This window comes from Diachasmimorpha longicaudata, chromosome 3, assembly GCF_034640455.1.
Source record: "Diachasmimorpha longicaudata isolate KC_UGA_2023 chromosome 3, iyDiaLong2, whole genome shotgun sequence".
NCBI lineage: Eukaryota > Metazoa > Arthropoda > Insecta > Hymenoptera > Braconidae > Diachasmimorpha > Diachasmimorpha longicaudata.
In genome coordinates, this window is record NC_087227.1 from 7,274,189 (window position 1) to 7,299,343 (window position 25,155).

General features: G+C 37.7%; 2 protein-coding genes across 5 annotated transcripts in view; one reads left to right on the forward strand and one right to left on the reverse strand.

Annotated features, from left to right (window-relative positions):
• LOC135160276 (ecdysone-induced protein 74EF) overlaps positions 1 to 25,155 on the forward strand; it is an 88,688-nt gene that overhangs the window by 15,882 nt on the left and 47,651 nt on the right. For 2 of the 4 annotated variants that reach the window (XM_064116652.1, XM_064116651.1), the window contains exons 2-4: positions 19,618 to 19,876; positions 20,157 to 20,427; positions 20,954 to 21,058. In XM_064116652.1, coding sequence (XP_063972722.1) covers positions 19,733 to 19,876; positions 20,157 to 20,427; positions 20,954 to 21,058 — 520 coding nt within the window. In that variant the 5' untranslated portion in view covers positions 19,618 to 19,732. Of the gene's footprint in view, positions 1 to 4,855; positions 5,821 to 18,230; positions 18,251 to 19,617; positions 19,877 to 20,156; positions 20,428 to 20,953; positions 21,059 to 25,155 lie in introns of those variants that run through there. The other 2 variants (XM_064116653.1, XM_064116654.1) reach the window with 2 other exon arrangements.
• LOC135160315 (U7 snRNA-associated Sm-like protein LSm11) lies at positions 3,076 to 18,708 on the reverse strand. The gene is made up of 5 exons (XM_064116739.1): positions 18,383 to 18,708; positions 18,219 to 18,273; positions 11,003 to 11,130; positions 7,248 to 7,386; positions 3,076 to 3,993 (listed from the first exon to the last, which is right to left on the reverse strand). Exons 1-5 carry the CDS (start codon positions 18,551 to 18,553, stop codon positions 3,845 to 3,847), a joined length of 642 nt encoding a protein of 213 aa, XP_063972809.1. The 5' UTR covers positions 18,554 to 18,708; the 3' UTR covers positions 3,076 to 3,844.

A 25,155-nucleotide genomic window follows, 5' to 3' on the forward strand; every position in this document is an offset into this window, starting at 1 on the left:
ATTTTAAATGCCGTAAACGGAGAGAGAACGTACCTGGATATCCATTAAAAATCTTATAAAACATTAAATTATGCATATAAATTCACGCTTTTGACTATTTATACCGGAAAATAGACCACGAAGTGGTGTCAAAAATTAGCAAGGCAAGTTTGACACGTGTTTGCAGTCCCTCCGGTAATTGAGTGCGTAATTACATAAAAAAAAATGCTAAGCCGACGATGACAGTGTAGGTATACGAACGATACGACTTTTTTTTTTTCACTCAGGGACAACCGGCAACTGCCTTGGAAAGACTAATGAGTAATGACGAGCGTGGAAAGACTCTCCGAGGTCTCTCGAAGTGTATCTCGGTGAATCTCCGATGAAATTTCTCACCGAGTGCATCGAGATGAGTTCGGTGGTTCGAATGTTATTATCGAAAACATTTGGAAATAGCTCGACAGCGACCCTGAGGTTGTTGAATTTACGAGTAAACATACACGCTCGTTATTACACACCTGTGAATACACTTCCTACTTCATTAAATCGAAGCTCTTTCCGTTGATTATCATGTGGGGAATATTTAAATAATAAGTCATGAATGGAATTTGGTTTTTTAAAAATTTTATTGTTGTTTTGATGAAGCTGCGATTATATCTGGCATATCGACAACAAGAAAATTGACATTGTATCTATATTTAGAACTGATTGATATCGAAATATCGTTTGTCAGTGTTGTTGCACAATGATGAAGTAGAAAAAAAAAATTGTCAATTTTATCAGGGGGATATAAATTTTGGGGATAGAAATATTCCATAACAACTACGAAACCCAAGTTGAATTACTAATTACGGAAGTGACTAAAAAATTTAAGCACTGATATCATAATTTTTCGTAGAAAATTATGATTACAATTACGGAGGGCTTCGACAAAATTTCGTAACAGTTTCGTAAAATTTGATAAATTGTACACATACATACATGAATAAACTTCATGTTTATGGGGGATTGGAGATGTTATAGCGAATAAGTGAATATGGGGAAGAGTGGAAGTGGAGCTGATTCACCAGCGAATGGAGTCTTTACACTTTCAACCCCTGGGGAACTACAACCGGTACCTCAAATACCACAAGACTGAGGTGTTTGTACCCTATACACCCTTAAGGGATGCATTAACACCGTTAGACATATTCCGAAATGTAAACAGCAGTTATTTGATTTTTCAAAGGTCTGAACTTGAATTTAATTTAACATCAAATAGTACGTGGAATTTCTAATTGGCCTTGTGATTTCACCTAGAATACATTTTTTCATGTTCAACAATCATTGACATTCCAACAACAGGTTGAATTTTCAAACTCATTCGGAAAATCAAATATCACGCTGAATTTACTTATCAATAGACAAGTAGACTGACGGGTCACACCAATCATTACCTGCATTTTCACTACATCAAATAATTAATCAAAATCGCATAAAAAATCGGCTCAAATTCAAAGATTTTCCTTCCTTTCTCTCACAAAAAATTCAATCTCTTAATTACCCCGTCTTAACATCATCAACATCTTTAAATACTATCAATTCCAAAACTCCCGAGTTCATTCAAAAATATACTCAACCGTGAGGCAAATTTAAATGACTTTGGTAAATTATTCAGATCATTAAAAAACAATTCCTGCCAACTGAAAAATTGAAATTTACGTCCAATTGAAAAAAACGTCAAAAAGAACTCAGTATCCCCCCTTTCCACCCCTCCCTCACTCGAACTAGAATGGTACAATTGACATTATCCACGTGCATTTTTCCCACCACGAGTAGACCACAGCAACCAGGCCTATGACTCCGAGTGCATTAACCCCTTGACGTTAAGTACTTCCAACATACTATACCCGCAAAGTTGTTCCGTTCCGTTCTGTTCTCTGTGCTACACGCTCGGCTACACCATTCCTCGTTCCTCAGGTTTTTCCATCCCACACAGGGGTCAGAAGAGGGGTAATGAGGGGCAGGGGGGGAGGGAGAGGGAGGAGAGAACAAAAATAGTGAAAAAAATTCACGTAAATAGGTGGTACTAGTAAAGACACAGAACACTGAACTTTCTCCGCTCAGCGAAAGTGAGTGGGGCCTCCTCCAACAGTACCCCCCTCCCCTCCCCTCCCTCTCTCTCTCTCTCTCTCTCTCTCTCTCTCTCTCTCTCTCTCTCTCACAATCCACCCTCCCTCCCCCCCCGTGCCCATCCCCTCGTCTATTCCTGAAATATGGCTTTCACCAGATGTGTTTTGCTCATTGAAAATTCAACGGATCAGGGGAGAAATAAATAATAAACAGGAAAACAAAAATAAACACATGATTAATAACTTTAATAATGATTTCGAAATAAATGCTATCTCAAAATAAAAATTGAGTGATAATATTTTTAAACACGTTGAGAACTTTCTTCCTGTATTGATGGTGTTCTTGTTAATTACGGTTGATTGTTTTAGCTCAGGACTTTGCGGAACTGATTTTTCGGTAACTCGTGTGCACGCAATTTTAATGCATGACATAATTGTGTATATGGATGTACGGCCTCGCCTCGTGGCGGCGAAGGTCGCGTCAGTGAATAAACAAATCTTACTTGAGTTGTAGACGGGTTTTGTAATTAAAGAAGAAAGAGAATGTCCGGATTATTTTTTTTTTGATAGAAATTAAGTTATTGGAGGTGGATGAGGAATTTTTCGACGTGTTGAGATGAAGTGAATTTTTTCATTTTGGAATTAGTTAAAAATATTTGAAGATGATTGAAGAGTTTGGGAGAAATTGAATAGCGGAAATTGTTTTATTGGGGTAAAGGGATGAGTTGTTGGAATTTGAATGTCGTTTCTTCATGGTGGTGAGGTGGTGAGGGTTTATTAGATTGATTGGAAGAATACGTGAGCAGATCACTGGGCTCACTAATGTCATTAGGAAGTTTTCCGCGTAGGATTTAGACGAGAAGTTATTTATTTGTATCCTTGAACATGTTACTCATGCATAGTGTTCATTTGCAGGTAGATTATTCATTTCATTTTTTGAAGTTTTATCAATGTATGGGTAGTAATGGTTGGCTGGTGATATCCATTTATTATTTAATTTATTGGAAAATCAGATACAGATTAATATAATGTAGCAATCCACATGATAATCCGAGAGAAATTGAGCACATGATTTTAATTCGGTGATGTATTAAAGTGACGGAAAATTTCACGGAAACGTATAACGTATAATTCTTTAAATATCACAACTTCCGCGATGAAAAGTATTTATCGTAGTGGCACGAGGGACTTGTTACCAGTTTAACAAGCGTGGAAAGTTGTTTTTACAATTATATGAGGACAAATTAAAGAAACACTATAAAAAATATTTCCAATACGAAATCGAGTCTATAAATTGCGATAATTTGATGTTGGTAATGTAAAAGTATCGAAAATCAGGTCTTATTTTTAATCATTCTAACAACATGGGTTCCGAGTCATTAAGATCACTTGATTAATCCCTGAGCAGTTCATCTTTTCTTTCGTTCAATTTTCTCAACCCTTTTCAACCCAAACTTTACCTTTACCCATACACCACAATGATCTGTCAAAGTGGTGGGTTCAATCTAAACTGTCACGAAATCGTATTTGCAACGGGGGAAATTTCTAATAAAAACTAATTTACCGCATTTTTCCCTAAATCCACTTGTCACGGTGGTAACGATTCATAAAAAATAGGTCTATTTTCTGTGGTTCTGATGCTCTTCACCCTAGTTCATTATTTGATACACAAAGGTAATCAACTAATCAATCACCTCATTCATAAGTTTCTCAATCAGCACTCCACCCTCCAAAATCCCTCTGCAAATTTTCCCTCATTCAATTTTAACAACAACAGCAACTTGCTCGCCCCTTAGCAGCATTTGCGGCACGTGTCTTTCCAAGGTCTCAGTCTTTCCGTTAGATTCCTTCACGATGACCTTCGGTATGTCCTCATCAATGCTGACCAATTTCTTCGGCATCCCTGTAAGAAAATAAAAAAAAAAAAAAAAAAAAAATCTATCAAATAAAACAAAAACGTCGCATTAAGTTCACGATAAACAGGGGTTGAACTATTTCCGTCAGTTTGGGTTCATCGACTCTTTGAGATATACTGTTCGTGTGGAGGGAAGGGAGAGGGCCCTCAGGGTTGATGTAACTTGGGGTAGCCTAGGGTGGAAGACAAAGCTCAAACTCAACTTATGGTGGGACACGTGTACTCAGAGGGAAGGCCGGGGTTGAGGGAGGTGAATCGATTGCTCGAGAGATGGGGATTACCAAGGTCACTGGCTGCCACCCCTTGGGGACAAGGGTATCAATGACCCCTCGACCTTCCTCATCGCACCCTCCGCAGATGCGCAATGTACGTCACTAGGGCAAACGAACATTGCCCCCGTAGAGGTTTTTCAACCCTTTGCGGAGGGGGGGGGGATGGTTGGGTAGGCGATGGTGGGAGGGAATGGTTGGGAATCGTTTTCCGGGTGTTTTACGAGAAGTATAGAGGGGAGAACTGATGGATTGAAAGGGCGGAATGAATAATGAGGTGGGTGGATTATTTTCTAAAAAAAATTTTTAAGGTGTTGTTGAGATGGTCTTGAGCTAGTTTTGGTAGGTGATGGTGTAGTGAACTTTGGTGATATTGATCATCTGGGGTGAATTTGATATTTCAGGCACTCGGTTGAACACTCATTTACATTCGCGTTTGTTTCCCGGGGGTTTGAATTGATGATGAAATCTTCAACGGAGATTATTAGGAGTGATTGCGGTGACGGGCAGTAGAAAATAGGAGGGTGGGATGGTGGTGGTATTGGGTTTTTTTTGTTGATGAGGTGATGTGTTAATGGGTGGGTGGATGATGGACGAAAGTCCAGGGTAATGATTGAATAAGGGTGTGGGGTAGTGCAAGCAAGTTGGGATAGCTTTTAGGGGTAGAACAGGTGAAGAAAGTATTTCTTTTGTGATCCTATTATATTTACTTTGACACGTACGAAAGTCTTGGCATTATCAGGGTGCAAACGTTCTATATTCGTTCAGCGTTTCTGTACTACGAATAAGCAACTTTTTGTCTTCATTTCTAAATGAGAAACAAACCTCCTAGTGATGTGAGGGAATATTTCTTCTATAGTTTTTGTCGATCATGAAAATATTCAAATACATTTTTCATCCGTCATCAGTTAAATATTTATCAACATCATGAAAGAAAATTCAATTACAATTATCTCATTCGTTTTGTCACGAGTGATCGATCAATTCTCACCTGAAAATGTGAATAATCTATATTTAGAATTCATCATCAATTGCCTCATTAGCGGGGTAATGAAGAGTGGTGTTAATCGATGACAGTAATCGAGAGGCGTATGGGGGAATATCGATGGATAACTCCGATTTCACTCACAACTATGACAGTAATCCATAGAGTAGAGAATTCCCAGCTATTCCAGGAAAGATGAGAGAGAAAAGCCGGAGAAAGAAACAAAAATAAAAGTGACTGGGGTGTGATGTAACCAGAGACAACTCTTAAGGGTCGCACGGAAGTGTGTGTTAGGGGCAAGGACCGGCCTTGACTATACGTACGGCTCTGCCAACACGTTCGATACCAAGTGGAGGTCCACGTGCCCTCGCTCAGAGCTTATGCCTCCCTCTTTATTTTTCCTCATTCTCCTCTTCTCCCCCGTTTTGTGCGCGAGCAGCCGTTCAGTCGGCTCTCTGTCCCTCACCGGCTCTTTCATGAACACAATGTGTCATTTATGCGGAAACTCAGTAGTGAATTTTCAAAATATTCCGGCCGGATAGAGCAGGAAGAATAGATTTGGTAAATATTTTGTCCATTTTTTTTTTCAATATTACCCCAAAATACCGAGAAAAAAAATCAATGGAGATATCGGGAAAGTTCTGTGCGTACGGAAATATTCTTGAAGATATTATCGTGGAGGGAAAATCAGTGAATCAGTGCTGTCAATTAGCGGGATAATAAGTGGTTGAGGAATATCTCAGAATCGAAAGGAGATGCCAGAATTTTTGTGATAAGGGTTTTTGTGAGACAGAGGGAACTCGACAACCGATTTTTACGAAAAATTTTCCAACTCTCTTGAGCTTACGGATATTCCGCAAAATGTCAGTGGTGTAATGGCAAAACATAATGAATGGACTTGATATTTTCGGTTCCTAAGTTGAGCGTACGAATCAATTTGTAAATATTTCCAAAGTTGCATAGTGATCGCTCAGAGAAATATGTTTTTTAATTTTTCGCAAAAAGTTTTTCATGAAATTGTTGATCTCTCTCGTATCCATTGAAACCTCAAGTTTTTCACTTACAATCCGTCTTTTCGTGGTAAGCGGTGGATATGTAATAAAAAAGGTAAATCAACAGTCTGTTACTCTCATTAACGAGAACAAATTAGCCTAATGACTTTTCTGTGTTATCTCCAACCGTTTTTGTGTAACGGCAATCAAGACAAAAATATTCATCCAAATATGTAAATTTTCTGAATTAATTATTTCGAACGATTCGATAATCATACTAAAATGCAATAACAATTACTCAACGAAATGATTGACTCGACTGAATGAGTTTTTCCTACTGTTGAAGAATACGCATTCATAAATTTAGCACTCCTTCTAATGTAGTTTATATACCATTGGTCACAGTACACACTCATAACAAATGAAATAACATGGGTTTATTCATTTGAAGCAGTGCCCAGTTGACAAATTACCCCTCAATACTTATCACAAGACTCATGCGAATTGACGTTTATATTTACTGATAACATAAAATAAAGAAACGAAGGAGAGTTGGTATCGAAAATTACGATAATTAGTGGTGCTACATAGACTATTTGTGGGGGAAAAAAAATAGATAAGTCAGCTGTAATGCATTTGTGCATGTGTTGATAGTCGAGTGTAACTTCGAGGTCAGGGGAGGATTAATACTGTTGATACGAGTGGTAGTTGTCTATACGTATCTGTCACAATGACGTCTGCATGAAAAATTGTCGGCTTTTTCGCACTAAACGATAACGTTTACCTGTTCCAAATGCTCGGATGGATGATTTTTATCATAAAATAAACCTATTGCGTATAGTTCAGTCGTATGTCCAATAATTATCGTGAAAAATATGTCTATTGATGAATTAAAATTCAATAGTTTTCTTTAACTTGATTTACGCTCAGAAAAAAATTAAGTGGGTTAAAATTGTTTTGACAAAGTGTAATTATGATTCATGGAATATACTTAACCCAGTGCGGGTGCTTTCCGCTTGACCTTGCGCGTCCAAACCTCGAGACAATCCTCTAATGCTAAATTCCAGTGCTTGTCAAAGGCCGCCACGTACGCCTCCACATGTCCCCTTATCCCTTTTGCACCTCTTGTGTATACCTAGTGCATTGAATTACATCAGCGTTAATTAACTCATGAAAATTATAGGCATTGCATAAATTATCTTAATATAGTTTTAATTAATTTTACAGTTGACCAATTTTTGATGATCAGGTAGAATAGATTTGTGAGCCCGATTACCTGCGGTAAACAATTTATTTAATTGAGGGTCAGATGGTTTTCAGGATCAAATGGATGGGGGGTAAAAGGTCATTTTTGTTACCTATCAAACGGCCCTTGCAATTCATTCCTTTGTGCCCTCCAGATCCATCTGACCTCCAACTAAATAACACAATTTCTCCCGGGGAAATTTTCTGTTTTTTTTTTGTTTTTGCAATGAAAACATTTTCTTCACTCTCGTGACATTATCCTCCTCTCAATAAACAAATCCCACGATGAAGAGAGAGAGAGAGAAATATAGACACTGAAATATCCAGATAAACCGGAATATCAAAAACCGATTATTTACAATAATTTCAAGGATTCGATCGGCAATTACAATAATGTCTCTCATGCTAGTACTATTCATTTGTACAGTTACGTATTGCCAGAGATATCAGACTGATATACCCGGAAGTACATACTCTCTGAAACAAGGCTCTCCTCAATGCCTCAGACACAACACAACAGCAATCATCAAACAAGAAAACGTAGGGGGAAAAAAAATATGAAAAAAAAAAAACAAATGAAAATTTAAAAGAAATAACAGTGGCTGTGTGGCGACGTTATCGCAAAATCAGCGCTACAATTGAATCTGTCATCAGCGATTTTGACGTTGAAATCAATTTTCGTGTGGGTGGGGAGGGGTACGAAGTGGAAGGAGGATCCCCCTTGTCAATCGTACGATCTCAATGTTTTCTCTTATCCAGTAATGGTTTAATGGGTCACGACCTCGTGACTGTCGACGTATATACGTGAACGCAGTGGCCTTGAGTCGAAGGCCAGGCTGAATGTCACGATTAAGTGTCTATGATCCAATGGGTGTCGAAAAAAAATATTACAGTTTTATCGTTTAAGTCTTTTTTTTTCTCTGAAGAACTATTCGTTGAAAAAAAAAAAAAAAACTGAGATATTCTTCGCGGTGATGATGTGGAGACAATGGGTTGGTGGTCTCGGGACTTGCGTGTTTATGATGATGGAGATTTTTTTTTGGGTTATTTGAAGTTTATGAAGGACGGTTTCCATGGAGATTCTAATATTTCTTGTTGATTTAGTAGCCTCCAGAGGAGGGGGGGGGAGGAGGAGGGGAGGATAATTGGTTTAGATTTTTTAATTTTTGGACGATGAGGAGGAAGAGGGCTTATTTACCCGGGATTTTGAGCGATAGAGAAAATTCTGGGAAGTGGAGGTTGAACTTGATTTATAATTCTTTCATATTTTTTTTGAAAATCAATAATTTTGGAGATATTTGCGCATGAATATAGTGGAGGGGTTGTAAACCAGTCAATTCTACTTTAAAATGGTTTATTTTATTTTGAATTTATCGCGAAGTTTGAGAGGAATGGGAGTAACAGCTCACGTTTTGTTTTTCGAAAAGATTTTTTTGGAAACTTCAAGGTTTGAGATATTTTCTAACAACTACGAGCTTCGTTATACCTCAGGAAACCGTTTCCTGAATTTTTACTTGACGATAGTAAATTTATCCGTTTGCAAAGGTATTCATAGAAAAAAAAGAAAAGAAAAGTTGATTCATTTTGCGTCAGCGTGTCGGGTACGCGAATTAATTCCAATTCCAGGTGTTGAAGGGCTGTTACCTGACATTAATAGATCATAACAACTGTAATGAACGGTGTAAAACCACGCTAGGTGAGCTTAGAGAGCGATGATGACTAAAAAATCAGGAGTAAAAAAAATTCGAAGGTTAGACGCACTGGCAATCTTGCTGGAAGGATTTTTTTCAAAGATTTCCGTTTCATTTTCAGTATTTTTTTTTTTTGCTTATTTTATGGACGACTGGTGCTGTAAAAATATTCAACGGTGGCCATAATACTACGGCCTTGGCTTTTCAATTCCTTATTTTTCAATAGTTCTGGCGATATCTGAACAAATAATACCGCTGAAAGGAGTTCGCAATGTATCACGGCCATATGAATACCCAATAATTCGTGGCCGAAGTATCAATTGAGACGTTCAAAAAATTAGTTTCACTTTGATTGTGCGGGTGATCTTTACTCGAAAAAATCCTCTTCCGAGTCTGGAGAATTTATCAATAGCCATTTTTAAAGGCAATATCGATCTCAATATCTGAATTATTTCAACTTTAAATTCAGTAGTTGATAGTGTTGGAGCGTTTTCTCGTACACATAACTACTACCCATGACTTTGTTCGTTATATCTCCTAGTTCTTTACGACATCAAAAACATAAGTTACTCGACAGATAATTACAAACAATCCAATTAAAAGTTTCTTGATTGGTACTGCGGCCGTATTGGTGGACTTGACGTCTGGCAACTGGAGATGCAAAATTACCACGATTTTTGATATCGTGGGGTGTAATAAAAAAAATTGCCGTCTTACGGCGGTCATGCGATGCGGACAATTTCTAACAGCACATACTTGTCACAAATAACTTGCGAACAAACTATTTCTAAACTTCCTCTATAGATATAGCCGGTCAAAAATAAAATCGTGTATGTTCATCAAATTAATAAATTAACGCGAAATTCAGTTTGACAGCACTTGGTAATGAAAAATATTGTTATCCCGGCAAATTGTGACAATGATAGAGAGGTGGGGGAATCGTGACAGTTGTCTAAAATATGTCATCACTCGACTGTCGTTAAACTGCCTACTTGGACCTAGTTTACGAGGTTATATGCAGCTCATGTGTAATGCCCGGTAGGATCATTGGGTCTTAGGTCAGTTAGAGTCAAGTGTGAAATTGTTTATTTATTAGGAAACTGAAATATCCAAAAAATTGTAGGAATGCCAAGTTTTTCGACTGATCCTGATACTGAGGTGCATGCCTGAGGTATTTTCCTCATGATACCATCTGCAGTGGAGGACATTCCTCTGTCGATAATGAAATTAAATAATTTCACCTATTTAATAATTTTACCTATTTGTCAGGTCTATTCGTGACGCTAATCAGAGTAAAGAGGGGACCTATAGATGACGAGTTACCGATAAAAGAAATATATTAAAAGTGACTAGTTGACACTAATATTCCCCTGTTGTTTCGGTTATTTATCTTCAATTTCCAACGAAAATATAAAAATAAAAAAAGACAACATTTTTTCAACGTTAGACAACATTTTTATATTCATTGTTATTGCACCAGTCATAAAGATGAGCATCGCTTTTGGAATGGAAAAAAAAAATTATTCTTTGAACTTAGAATTGTCTTGACGCCGAATATTTTTCAGACCCTCGAGATTATCTCACACGATATGCAATGAAAATCTTCGGGAATTTGGAGTATTTCAATTCGCCGATTGTGACCTTGCCTCGGAATCATCAATTTTCAGGAAGTTAGGGGAAAGAATGGCCTCTGAGATGTGAGTGCCACTTGCTTATGGGGTGAGCCGTTGCTATGGGAACGAGTGTTGACCCGACGATTTTCCTTTTCGTAAATATATTGGAATATTGGAAAGAAAAATACAATAACGGGCTTACCTTAACTCTCGTCTTATTTTGCATACAGTGATAGAGGACTTGAAGGGGTCCACATGCATTTTGCATTGTTCCAAGGACATTTTTGTAACTCTCTATCGGTTTTGCCTCCCTGTTTCCTTGGGTCAGCCCTGAAAACAGTATAAAAGTGAAAATTTTTCGATAATAATAGACACCTCGGTACAAATTACTTGCGATTATCTCGAAAACTCTGGAGTTTACGAAAAAACGTTGAAACATTTTTGTAGACAATTCCATAAACTAGAAATATTCACAAACACTTTTTCGCATTTTTTCTAATGATTGAACGAATTTTCACAAATTTAAATGAATGATGAAAAACACTTTTGATTGAAAAGCTGGAGGTCTTTAATCATCTCTAACAGTCTCACGCTATCAGAAGCGAATTATCTCATGTCGATCAGAAGATACCAATTATCCAGAGCTTATCTCGAGAGGTTAGTACAAGACCCCGCTAGCTCTTCCATCCAATTTTTCCACTCGACTATCGTTTCCTAGTTAATACAAATTTATCCTCGCGTCTCGTCGTTTGTACCGAGCCAACAAATCATCGTTTATCCTTGATTAAGTCAAGACGTGTCCTTTCGTTTAAGATCGTATCTTGTATATATTCCGGAAGAATGTACCTCGTTCGTTGATAATATGCCAATGATTTTAAATAATGCAGGATACAGTACATGTGAAAAATTTGAAAAATACAATGAACCAATTAAAAATGGCCTCCTTCTCAATGACCATCAGAGACAAATGAAAAATTCCTAATCTTCCAATACCAATTACAAATCAATGCCCACGGCCATCGATACATTCTCGCAATTTTATCACTCGTAATGACTAGACTCGAGATCAACCGTGCCAATTGGCTTTCTCCAGTAACTTTCATCCTGAATACTCCGGAGGAGTGCCACTGCACTCCCCATACGTCAACTGAGTGTCCAACAGAGACAGTAAATTCAACTCGTGCCTTCTCTTTTTCCACTCTCCATTGCCCACCACCATCACTACTATTTTTTTTATCTATCTCAACCTTTCTTTGTCCTATTCATGGGCTCCTGCACTTTCACTATCGCCTGGAATGATCCAATTGCAATCCAGATATTCGGGTCTTCATGTCATCCCCATTTAATCAGTCAAATTTAAAAATGTAGTAAATAGTAAATGACGAAGCAGAAAAAAAATTATTCAAATGAATTGCACTCTATTCGACCTTCGGAGGAACGAAATCATTATCGTTGAATTAAAAATGAATGTCATGACAATACTTTGAACCAGGAGTAGATAACGTTCCTCCCTTGCAAGCATTCACGCGCGTTCTTGTGGATAAAAGAAAAACCGTTAGTTTTGCACGCGCGAATGCGAGGTGAAGAGGATGAAGAGGAAAAAAGAGGAGGACAACGTAGGGTGAGAGAGGACGTAGGCATGTACTCGCTTACGTCATTCGAGAAATCAAATCTCTTATCTCCGATTGTATGTTTTTTTTTAGCAATAAATGAGGGGGAACATAAACAGTTGTTGATTGATTTTGGTTTTTATTTTTATACTTTGAGAAAATTCAATTAGAATTTACGGTGTAGGACTGACATCACTGGAGATTCAAGGATTTTTTATCATCAAATTTGACAATGAAAGATAGGGAATGGTGGCCCTCATGGAAATTACATTTTCTGCAGAATAACTTGATAAATTATGGATTAGTTATAAAGTCTATTAAAAGGTCCAGGGGATTCAATCCAGGGCGGGTGTCATGGGGTATTTACTTGTGTCGAGTTCGCACTCGCATCGAAGACCTGACCAACAAAAAAAAACCCCCATAGCACCAGTGGTGAACCATATTTTTTTTTGCTGTGATTTTGAGTTCATTTTTGAAAAAGGGTTAATGCCAATTAGCGGGATAAAAGGAGAAAATAAAATTATAAAAATAAGGGTATGTAAGGGTTTGTACAATGTTGAGATACTCGTTTTTTTTTCTCACAGTGGGGGATGTTTATTTTCGGCAGTGGTTTGTGGTGGAGGGTAGGAGGAAAAGAGGGGACATTCAATGGGATAAATGGTGGGGAGTGAGAGCCAGGTGAAAACATCACTGATAACCGGGTTTTTGCATTGGTTGGGGTTTACCCGCAGATGATCCCCAGGTTGAGTCGCGCTGGGGTTCAATGTCCTGGCGGGCAGCGCACTCGAGTGAGGCGGATGGGTGAATACTGGGAGAGTAACGGAGAGAGAAAGCATTGCCCTCTCATCGTGCAAAACTCGGGACTCTTCCACATATTACCTTGTCTCACTCTCGTGGATTTCGCTTTGAACTAGCTGTAGGTACTGTTACTTTCGCGACGGGGCCCTTAGATCAGATGAAAAGTGGTGGAGGTGGATTTACTCGGGGCAGTGATTTATTTCGGTTTTTTATGGTGAGGGTAAAGGGGGAGGGAATTTGGAAGCTGCGGATAATGTTTGAGATTAGATTTTCTAGAATTTTGGGAGGGGGGGGGGGTTCCCTGCGGCTGTTGCGAAGAGAAAATATAATTTTGCTAATTATTTTTGGTTTGGGTAATCAAGGGCGTGAAAATTGTATTTGAAAACGCGTCTTGCATTTTTGTCTGATGAATAGAAGTGTATAGGGGATGGAGGACTTTTTATTTGGGGCAGGGAAAGGAGGGGGCTTCTGGAGGGGGTATAAAATTTAGGGGGAAGGGCTGGATGAAAAGTGAGGGAAGTGACATCCGATGAATTGTTGGAGAATGGCTGAGATGATCGGCTTGTAGAGGAGATCGGGCCCCTGACGGAAGATCTGAAGAGGGAAATTATTGAATAGATTAAAATGTCATCAGAAATGTTGGGAGCCTCTGAAATTCCCTAAAAAAAATCCCAACAAAAACGCCATTATCTCCCTTTGCTTCAGAGATAATCAGAAAATTCTCAAAAATTATCGACCCACTTTCTTCCACAGAGAGATTTATTCAAAAGCATTACGTTTTCTTCTCGTAAGTTCGGATGGAAATCCGGTTGTATAAAATTTTACCGTACTATCGCTGAATTTTTCCACAAAACCTGGAAATTTTTCCAGTGCGTGTCGTAATTTTTATCTGAATGGCATTTGAAAAATTATCATATCGTCACTTGAATTTTGTCGCCTCAATTCCGTAATCTGTGAGAGAACTGATCGTTCCGTAATTTCTACAAAATATTTGTCTCCCTTCATTATGAAATTTATTTTTCCGAAAAACCATTGGACAGATGCCCAAACTACGGCGCCTTCTCTTCTCCCACAAATCTTTACGTACCATGAAAACCAATTTAAATTCAACCAAAAAATTTTCATCGACCCATGCAAATTGTCATTACTCCCACAATTTTTCATTAACCACTTAATTTAATTCAATCGCAAATTGTAACTCATGCCGACCATTATCTGGGTTAAATTCATAATTAAACATTGCGTTAGGTCATGTGAATTGAATTAAACTGTGGGTGATTAACGTCGGAAGTATTTCCGTCTCCAGCGCAGCCACCGTTGCACTTCTAAATCTCCCTGTGACGCAATACCCCCTCCTCCCCTCTCCCCCTTTGCCCGACCCCTCCACCACTTATCCCTCTACCACTGTCCTCCCTGTCCCCTCTTCACCTAAGGGTTTATTTACGCTGAATTTAATTCAACCGAAAAATAAAAAAAATCTTGTCAACAGATCTACTCGTACATCGTGAATATAACAAGAATGTAACCCTGTCTTGTGAACAATGCCGACACAATCGTTTCGAGGGAAGAAAATTCGCCTTCTCTCGTCGTTCTCATTCGTGGTATGCGTTCAAGTGCCTCACACTCTGTATTGCGAGGTCGACGCCCGGGCGCAACAAGTGCCGTCGACTCTTTGCGTGTGACGCGATCATTGCCCGGGTTATAGAATCAACGTTTTTTTTTTTCTTTTTTTTTTCATGGTTCAGCATTGCCGGATTTTTGGTGATGATGAGTCACATGAGAAGAGAAAAGACCGGAGACCCATTTGGTTTTTTTCGGGTATAATATCGTCCTGACCGAAGGAAGATGCGTAAAATTTAATCTGCAATTTTTCGGAGGAAATTTTACGAGTTAAGGGGATGTTTTGTTTTTCTAATGCTGAGGGATTTTGAAAAATTTGTGGATGTGTGGGGATTAGTACGATTGCAAATGCGTGGAAGAGATAATTCCTGTAGATGATGAGCTTTCGAAAAAATCCTTCCAGGACCTGGGAGACTAGCGAAGTTTTTAAAGAGTTGAAGAGGTTTCCCTTAAGGGCCTTTCAAAAATTCATTTATTTCCCATATGCAAATAATAACTACACAATTACGATAACAATCGATTATAAATACCAATAGTTACGTACAACTATGTTTATAAATAGAATTAAATAATAGCTGAATTCATCGATAAGAGAACATGCTATACACATTTCTTCTATTTTTGCTGAATAAAAAAAACCACCTGAAATAACTCAATTCAGATTCCTCCATTCGTCAACAAAAACCATCGCTTGGATTAGAAAAATAATAGACCCCCCTCTCCCTCTCCCCCCCATTTTAATTCATTAATAATCCATATTACCCACGTATGCACACACAAGTGAAGCGTACATCGGTTATGTCGGCGCCGCGGGTTGAACCGAGGTCGACGCCCGGACGCAACAAGTGCTGCACACACCGCAATATCCACCCCACCCCTTCATCACATTTTAACACACGTTTTACCCTTCCTCTTGACCCTCTCCAACCCTCCCCGTCAATCTTATGATTTTTCCTTCATCATTTTCACCTCTGTATACGCGTTTTACGATCACCGAAGATATTTCACCGGATTACCAATGTATAAATTCCCCCTCTCCCCCCCTGCCGTCACCCTTAGCCCCCCCCCCCGCCTGCCCCATCGTGGAATGGTGGAGAGAATAGAGAGGAGAAAGGAAGGGGAGATAAAGGCGATGAGTGTGCGCACCACGCGTTCGTGTAAATATAAAACTGCACTGGGTCAGGGATCCGTGATTTATCAACTACCGAGAGCTATTGGCCGCCGGCCAACAGATATATCTACCCCTCGGGGCTATGGGGAACAAGACCTTTTTCGAGCAATTTCGTGTTTGATTCAATTGGATGATTGGAGATTTGAAGATTAATTGATGAAGTTGGTATCAAGGAATTTATGTCGTTTTAGGGTTGAATTATGAGTAATTAGTTTTTTAGAGCTTTGCACGATTCGTTGGAATAGCTGAGGAGTCAAGTGAATTGTTTTTTGGGATTTGGGGGAGTAATCTAATAAATAATGTTTGGGGTTGTGCGGAGGTTGTAGGGTGGAGAAAGCTTCGAATGGGGGGATGAAAAGTCTGAAAGTTCAAGATCTTTTTATTTGAATATTTAACCAGTGATTGATTGAGAGAGGAGTTGAATATGTCATGGGGTGGACAATAATGGTTCAGATGTTGATAATTAAAATGCAGGTGTTGGGAAATTTTTTAGAAATTTTTATGAGTGTGAATGGATGTTTTAAGATTGAGGGGATTCGGGGAATCTTCAGATGTCGAGTTTTTTTGGAATAATTTGTGGGTTAATTTCCTGATCGAAGTCATAACGTTCATTCATTTCTACACCTGAACTTTCAGATTAATAAACCTGAAAATATTCTATAAATCTATTCTTATCGCAGTTTTAATTGAGATGAGGACTGATTATGGTTTCAATTTTTGGAATTTTATCAATGTGTGACGGCGGTGACAATGATCTTTTAATAGTGAACAATTTTAAAGATAGGGAATTTTAATTGTTCCTTTGATAATTATATTTTCTATATTTCGGTAATATCATTGGCTTTGTCAATTTTCTTCTCTATTTATTTTTCCCTCTCTGGTAATGGAGTCCATAGTTTTAATGTCTCGTGTGGATCATCACGATTTATCCTCTCCTCATGTAAGATCAAAGGTGAAATTAGTTGACGTTGAATGGTTTTTCGTCGGAGTTTTGACGCGAGAATTGACGGAAGGTGACGGGCACTTGTGGAATGGAAACAATGGGCTTTACGTGCACATTCATTGACGCACTCTGAGGTCAAATTCGCAGGGGGAGAGGACTGTATTGCAGACGTTTAAATTTATTTAGGGGGAGGGTTGAAGTGAGGGATCCAGGTAGGATTGGTAAATATTGAATTTAAAGCCATTAATTTTATTTACACTAGTGTTAATATCACAATTACTCCCTGTGACATGAATAGATAATTTCCGAGAAATCGTTCAATAGCAATATGAATCAATCAATTGATGATCAGTTTTTAATTTTAATTTTGTTTCTTTGTGAAGTGGATAATTCAGATGGTTAATCTTTTTCAAGATAATCTTTCAGATAGCAAAATATTAATATCAGCGAAAACACGTCATTGTTGTCATAATTGCATCAATGTTTTGATTTTGAAAATTCTGTAGTATCTTAGCATGAACTGATTAGGAAATATTGACATTTGTACAATTTCATCAATACATTGATATGAGTAACGACTTTCACCTCATGTGGCACAAGTTCACTGTGTTCCGACATGTGGAACATCAGCTCTACTGTTTCTTATCTCCTTTCATCCTCAATTACTGCGCAATCCATTATTCAATGCTAATTAACATCAAACGATTGGTGAATTCATGAAGAATACAAATTGAACTTTTTTTTATTTCAATGAAACGTAAATTATCCCGTAACAAATACTTGTAGACGGAAATGTCATTAAAAAAAAATTGTTAGCGTTATAAATCGATATTCAACTGTACATATCAATTTTACAAATTGGGTCAATTATTTTTTTAATTCAGGTCTCTCATATTTAATAGAATTTACTAATTTACATGCTCTCAATCCCAAAATAATTTAACATTGAAAATTCATGTTTCAAATTCATCAATTTCCGGAAATATCCAACCCATTTCATGCCTCGGGATTATCAATTATTCTTCAAGACTATCAATATTATGAAACGATTACGGTTATCTCCCACGCATATATTTATGGACTCAATCAATTCGACCCCTTTTCTCACTGTCAATTTACCCTTTCCGCTCACGGTTTGAATCGTAAATAGATCCCGAGGCGCCATCTGTGGAGTGATTTTCTCCCGTAAGAGCGTGTTCCACCGTTCCAACCTAACCCTGGCACAGTATACACTCGTGGAAATCATGTGGCTGAGTAAAAAGTCATGTCAACTCACCTCGATACTGCGAAAACCTCTGGAAACCCACGGTATCCTCTTTTTTCACGTTTTTCTGCGAATAAATAATACCATCACACTACAGCCGTTAAAAAAATCATAAAAACGACTGGATTTACCCAACGTAAATGTAAACAACGTATAACATTGGGGGGGAAACTAACCTTTGCGGATATTCCGTTGTAAACGGACTCCCATTTTGTTAGATTATCGTATGTGGGAGCTCCTGGAACTGGAACAACAGTTTTTGGGGAATATAAAGCCTTAAGGGCATTAAAATTCTGAGCTGTCAGGTCGATACTTTCATCTGATGAACTCTCGGCATCGTCCGCCATGATGAAACTGGGTGACTCTATGCCCGCGAAAACGTGGGGATTTTAAAACTTGCAATTTTATGTCGTGACATAAGAAAATGATAAATGATTTCTTTTCGTAAAAAATGAAGGCTTAATTAAAATGTAGATAAACGGAGATTTTGGTTTTTATAATTCACTGTTCTTCAATTTTTTTTATTATCTGAGTAGTGGAATATTTTTGGAGGAAATAGAAATTTGTTAACTTTTTATTTTACATCTAACAAAGTCCCTCAATTTAGATCGTTGATTTAAAGCTAAACTGACCTGTTCGTTACGAGAATTATGTCAGTAATGAGTGATCCTATGGAAAAATATTGTATGAATTTGTTGTACAGAATTTTGTTAGCTGTAAAAAATGTTTGATGATATTTCCCGCTAAATCCTCTCCTGAACGAGATAATTCAGCGCTTTAAGACTTGAAAAATTCACCTGGAATTCCAATCCACCAAGCCTCGTCTTCTCTAGCCCCCATTAATTAGAAACAATGGCAGTAGTAATGTCTTGGGATAATTCAGGGTTGTCCCATCCATAAACTCGACAGGAGACATTGAACCCTGGAGTGCAATCCCCCCGTTGATGAAAGGATTGGGAGAAATGAATAAATAATATAAAGTGAGATTTAAATACGTGTATACTTCGAGAGGATGTTAACCTCTCAAGAAAACTTTCTTTCTCGGTTGTTGCGATTACGTAAAATACTAGTAGAGGCTGCATAGAAAATGCAGCCACGAAGAGAAGCCGAGGTTACGTTCACAGGAAGTGAAACAACTCCTAACTGAAAGAAAGTTTTCACTCGGTTTTCACTTTCATGGAAATGCCGGGGTCCCTGCCTCTTCACGCGATTTATTTTTTATCATCGCTGAATGCCAGTGAATGAACTCCACTCCTTAATTATTTTTTCAATTAAATTGTGCATTGTTTCGCGAATTTAGCAGGAGTAATTGCATTTATTAATTATAGTTTCAAATTAAGCTTGTTCCTTCTCTTTAAAATTAATATCCATGTGAGATTTTCAATACTGATGGCTTGAAAATTATCATCAGGGCACAGAGAGGACAACCGTCACAAGGTGGGAGGCGGTGGACACTGGACGGTGATTTTGGATGTTAGCAGGCGCGGAGGTGGCTAAACAAGCCCCACCGCAAGGTACAGGTCCCAATGCCGGTCCCTGTATCACAAACCCTGACGCTCACCTCCAGTCTTGTACCCAAGGAGGAGTCAAACATGCCCTTCATAGATGATGAACTCCTCTGGTGTCCCGATAATGATGGAAAAATGGTGGATCTGACGCAGTGCCTCCAGGTTTGTACGCTCCATAACAGACCTTTAGCTATGTCTTGGAAACTAGTGGATTGGGAGACGAATGGGTGGTCAGATATATTCGTGGGGAAATTAATTCTTAATGAATTCTTTTACATTTCGTTGTAAAATCCCTCATCATTTGGATAAAATGATAATCAAAATGTTGATGCAATTGCGAACGTTCAATTTGAAGGACAAATTGCTTACATCGTAGTAATTATCTTGAATAAAGCCTTGCTACTGAAGGGATGCGTTTTTAATTATTTTCATAATGTTTTAGGAAAGTAGTACTGGTCAATCCGTTGAATTCTCTACGATGGAGTTGAATGCCCTCGTCGGTGCACCAGCTGCCCCAACCCATGTGCCTTCAGAAGAAACTGAGGGTATGTCAGGGGTTAACGAAGAGCCCTTCGATCCACTCGACACTTTTCTGAGGGAATTGCAAGCGGATCTTGCTGAGGCAAGTCAACCAACATCAACAACAACGTCAACTGTCAATTCTTACAGGCGGCAGAGGTACAATATTGCCGCAGCAAATCCACTTTTAGCAGGTGAGACACCATTAAATTTATATGGGCTGTAAATATGTGTTACCGGTTACGTTAAAGTGAAAAACTGTGCATTGAGTGCTAGCAAACACATTTCAATTCAAGGAAATGAAATTAGTAGCTCTTGAGAGAAAATTTGAATAGTTATATTTGATGGAGGCTAATTGACTGGCTGTAGATCAGACAAAATGAGATATGAAGTAGAAAGTTTCTCATTTTTATTTTTTATCCAGTTATCATTGGTCGTATTTTTAAATCTATTGGGGGAGAAAATTGTTGATCAACTAGTTGCAGGGGAAAAGGCGTTGTAGGCAATTTTATAGTTTATTTCTTATTTTTATTGTAATTTTCTTTGCTTTGAGAATTAAAGTTTATAGTGCAGTTCTGAAGACAATATCGTTAACTTCAAGAAGAAAAAAAATCACTAACGTAGATTCCCAATTTCAAGACGGAAGGGTTTCTAATACTGATTGGGTTTATGTCTCATTTAAAAATTTCTAATGTTCTTTTTTTTATCTTTAATTTATAGAAAAGCTAGCTGCACCATCGACGCAGGTATCTCCCTCCTCTTCGATGCCTTATACCGCGAGAGCAGACATTAAAACAGAGAACCTCATGCCTGAAACCAGCAAAGGTAAGTGCCTTCTTTACCATTAGGAAACTGTTTTACTGACCGCGAGGTTGTCACTTATCCGTCGTCGAGAATATCGGTCTCTGTCGATATTACAGGAATCGACATTCGTGTTCCTACTCATATAGTCGATAAAACAGAGATGAACTTTGATGATAAGAAAATTGCAAAGTTCAGATACTCTATTTTTGGAGAATGTCTCACGATCTAGAGGAGATGGAGAAATATTTTTTGAAAGTTTTTTTTCTAGTAAATTTTGAAAGTCACCCAAATGCATTTTGACCTTTTACACTCAAACGATCAGTTTTAGACAGTTTAAAATCCAAGGGAAATAGGGAAATTTCGTACAGTTACGTGAGACGTACATAAAGTGGACCTCATATTTTGTATGATTACTATCGATTTTTGGAGGTGACAAGATTAGAAATTCATAATGGAAGATTTATTTTGGTTCAACATTTTCGACTGAGATATTATTGAAATTTGTTGAAAACCGATTAAGTGAAGACAATTCTCGTAAAAGCTTCAGTCTACCTCCAAGCAAAGCTCCAGACAAAATTCTCTCCATCTTCCCCTGAGAGTTTTGATATATTTCCTTAAATAATTCAAAAATATGGACCAAATCTTTTTTTCTTAACTGGATTAATAGTCTCTCTCCTTTGTCCATTATTTTCACTCATGGAAAATGTTCTGTCTTACCAATTTACCACAATCCGATCGGTTAAACTTCATAAAAAATTACGAAGATGTCGTGCAGCACGAGCCCCTGTCATGTTTACCCATTCACAATGTTTACACAATTGTCCGATGAAAACCGGTATGTGGTTTTCAAACTCTGAAAGGAAAACCGGCCAAGGCCCTCCTCCGGACAAATTGCGAGCGGGCATCCGCGTTAGTACATAATTGCGCTATCCATTCTCGTACTCAAAAGTGGGAGAAATAACGTAAAAAGGAAACAAATCGTACTTTTTTTTTTTTTTATCTCGCGAAGGTGTGCATCGACTCGGTGCACATTCTACTCATCGTGTGCTCATGCGTGTCCCAATTTTGACAATTTACAGCTCTTTCGTAATACAACAGCAATGTACGTGTGTACACGCAATTTATGGTGTTCGTGATCTCGTTTTATTTCATCGAACGTCTGAATACAGCATTTAGAAGACATTAATATAAATTTAAGGTGATACAAGTGTCTTCAATAATTATTAAATTAATATTGAAGAAATTTGGTCGCTTTTGCGGTAAATGGAAACGACCGGACGTGGGAGATTGTTAAAATCATTAATCTTTGTTTCAACTCATACTGCGACAGGAATAAATTCCTAGAATATTCTGAAGGCTATTAATTTGATAATTTATGCGTACAAATGAATGAATATTATGTCCATGTCAGATGGGTAATTTTATCTGCAAGATATGTACATATATGGGTCCATGGACCCCACCCAAGGCCGAAATGAAACCCTCACATCTTCAACTACCACGAGATAATTAATTGTTAATTTTTTTATTTGAATTCATTAACCGGTAATTGATACCTGAAATGCCCCAAAAGTGGTGTTTTGAAGCATGCACTCACTCTGCATTTTTTTTCAATTTAAATAACAGCTGCATCATTTACCGAATTTCAAGTCAATTTAATTTTAATTGAATTGTAATTGACTTCCCATGATAACTGAGACTGAAAATCCTGAAAATTAAACAATACATTCAACTGAATGTTTAATCGATTGGAAATTGATAATCATAGCCTGAATTATTACAGTTTGTAATAATGTTCATTCTCATATCAACTTGAAAATAGCAATTTTCGTCAATACTCCAAAAATTAGTTTCTTTTTCAGTAAAAACGTTCGTGATTTGAACTTTATAATCCCACACTGAGATACGACAGTTCATGAGAATCAGTTCTGTTTAAATATTTTATGATTTCCCATTTCGGGATTAATTTTATAAAAGTGGAGTGCACCTTCGTGTCCCATGTTATTTGAATTTTTTATTAAAAAATTTAAATTCCCGATTGTCATCATTCATAATGTTTATTCGTATAAAGAAATAGCATTAAAATGAAAATAGTTAACTCTGTACTCATATTATTTTGTTGAAAAACTTCCACTGTTGAATCCTATTGTCAATGTGTACAATGCCAACGAGAATACTAAAAAGTACTTATAGTTGGATCGTTATGAAATCGTCTATTTCCTCAAATTGTGGAACACTCTATCGAGCTTTCAGACTAGCTAACACTAGAGTGGAGGTAACGACCTTTTGTAGGCCAGTCGCGTGAGATATTTAGCCTTTAGCTTGAGTTAAACAGGAGGGAACATGTTAGATATCACTTTCCATGTCCATTTGATATTTATCGGGGCTATTGCGGGTTTCTACGTGGATATTAAGGTTTCGCGGATGTAGCAAAGGGGTCTACAGGGAGTCTTTCAAGTATTCATGAAGTTTTTCAACGGGTTAGGGATTGGCTGGGCCTGGGAAACGAGATTTCATCAAACTTTAGTGGGTTCAACAAACGAAACTCTACACAAATCAACAGTAATTAATTCCTTATTCTCTTAGTTCGTGAGTATCGCAGCTCTTGTTGACTTGAAATAAAAAAAAAATAAAAAAAAACACGTCAAACGATTTTTTTGCCGACGTTTCTCAGCGATTTATCCGTCAAAAAAGGAAAGTACATTTTTCCAAAATTGATTTATTGAGTAAAAAAATTTTCCAGTGGGAAAAAATAGGTAAATTTAATTAGCAATTGCCAATGTCTATTTGGATAGGGAAAGCCTAACGATTTCTTATTGAAAATATCGTGATAGGATAAAATAATCTTAGAGAATTGAGTACAAATGGACTCACGCAATGCCTCGATTTCAAAAACACACTCAAGAGAGTATTCGTCTTCGGTGTGGTACGTGTATCACTTTCGCCGTGGCCAAGGCTGCGTGACAATCTCACTGGATTCTATTCTATGTATAGTTATGGACGTCAATCATTAACACGAGTTGTCTGAGATACCTGGAATATCCATCCTTATTTTTTTTTTTCACCATTTCAATTTAATCTTTCGTCATTAGTCACTTAAAATGCGTGCGATGGTTTCACTTTCTCATAATTTTTCCACTAAAATCCTAATCGTCACTTCATATTTCAGACTTTCCGTCTTACTAATTATTAATGGAGAATATTTACCTCATCCGAATAACTTTATTGGTTCTGTTCGGTTGACAAGTGGGTGTTGATTATCGCGTGAAAAATTGGGATTTGGAGAATTCGTTGGAGCTGTTTTGCACGTGATAAAATTCGCTACAAAAAATGCTTTCAGTTTTCAAAAATAGTTTATCACAGGCCAAAAAACGAACCGCAATAATCACTCAATAATTTCATTAATTATTAGTCGGTATCGTAATATTTAATTATAGTGACAGTCAGAGATAAAAACCCCATAATTAATTGTCTCAAACATCCGGAACCAATGATTTTGATTATACTATTTAATTTTCAATAGATATCGATAAATTGAATAAATAATTGACGTATTTTTTAATTGAATAATAGGGTGGAATAATTATTGCCTCATCAGAGGCCAATAATTGGCCTCCATTAAACAAAATTGCGTAATTATCAGGTCACAGATTTAAAATGAATTGAGAGCATAAGTTGAAATGCAGGAAGGAAGGTAGTTACACCTGTTCCATTCTCATTTAAACTTGTGTTTGGATATATGTGCGTGAAATGAGCAAGAGAAATCTATTTCCGTGATGCAGGCCGGCCCCAGAGGCCTCGGAGCCAAGGATTTATGTGTGTTTTTGGGGAGGGTCAAGGGAACGAGGGTACAGTGAACAAGTGCGTTAGGGGACACATAGCTAATGCAACAACCGATGAGCTCTAGAATTTATTTCCTTGTGAACTCAATTTTTGGTGATAGGGGGATGGAGAAGGAGGAGGAGAAATGATTATAAGTGTCACGGACTTGGGCCATCACATCACAATCTCTCAATTGTATTATCGATTGTTGATGAATAATGCAGCGATGACTCGGTTGTTTTATTTTTTTTTCTCCATCTTATCGTTTATTTCACCATTCTCATGGGATTTGTTTG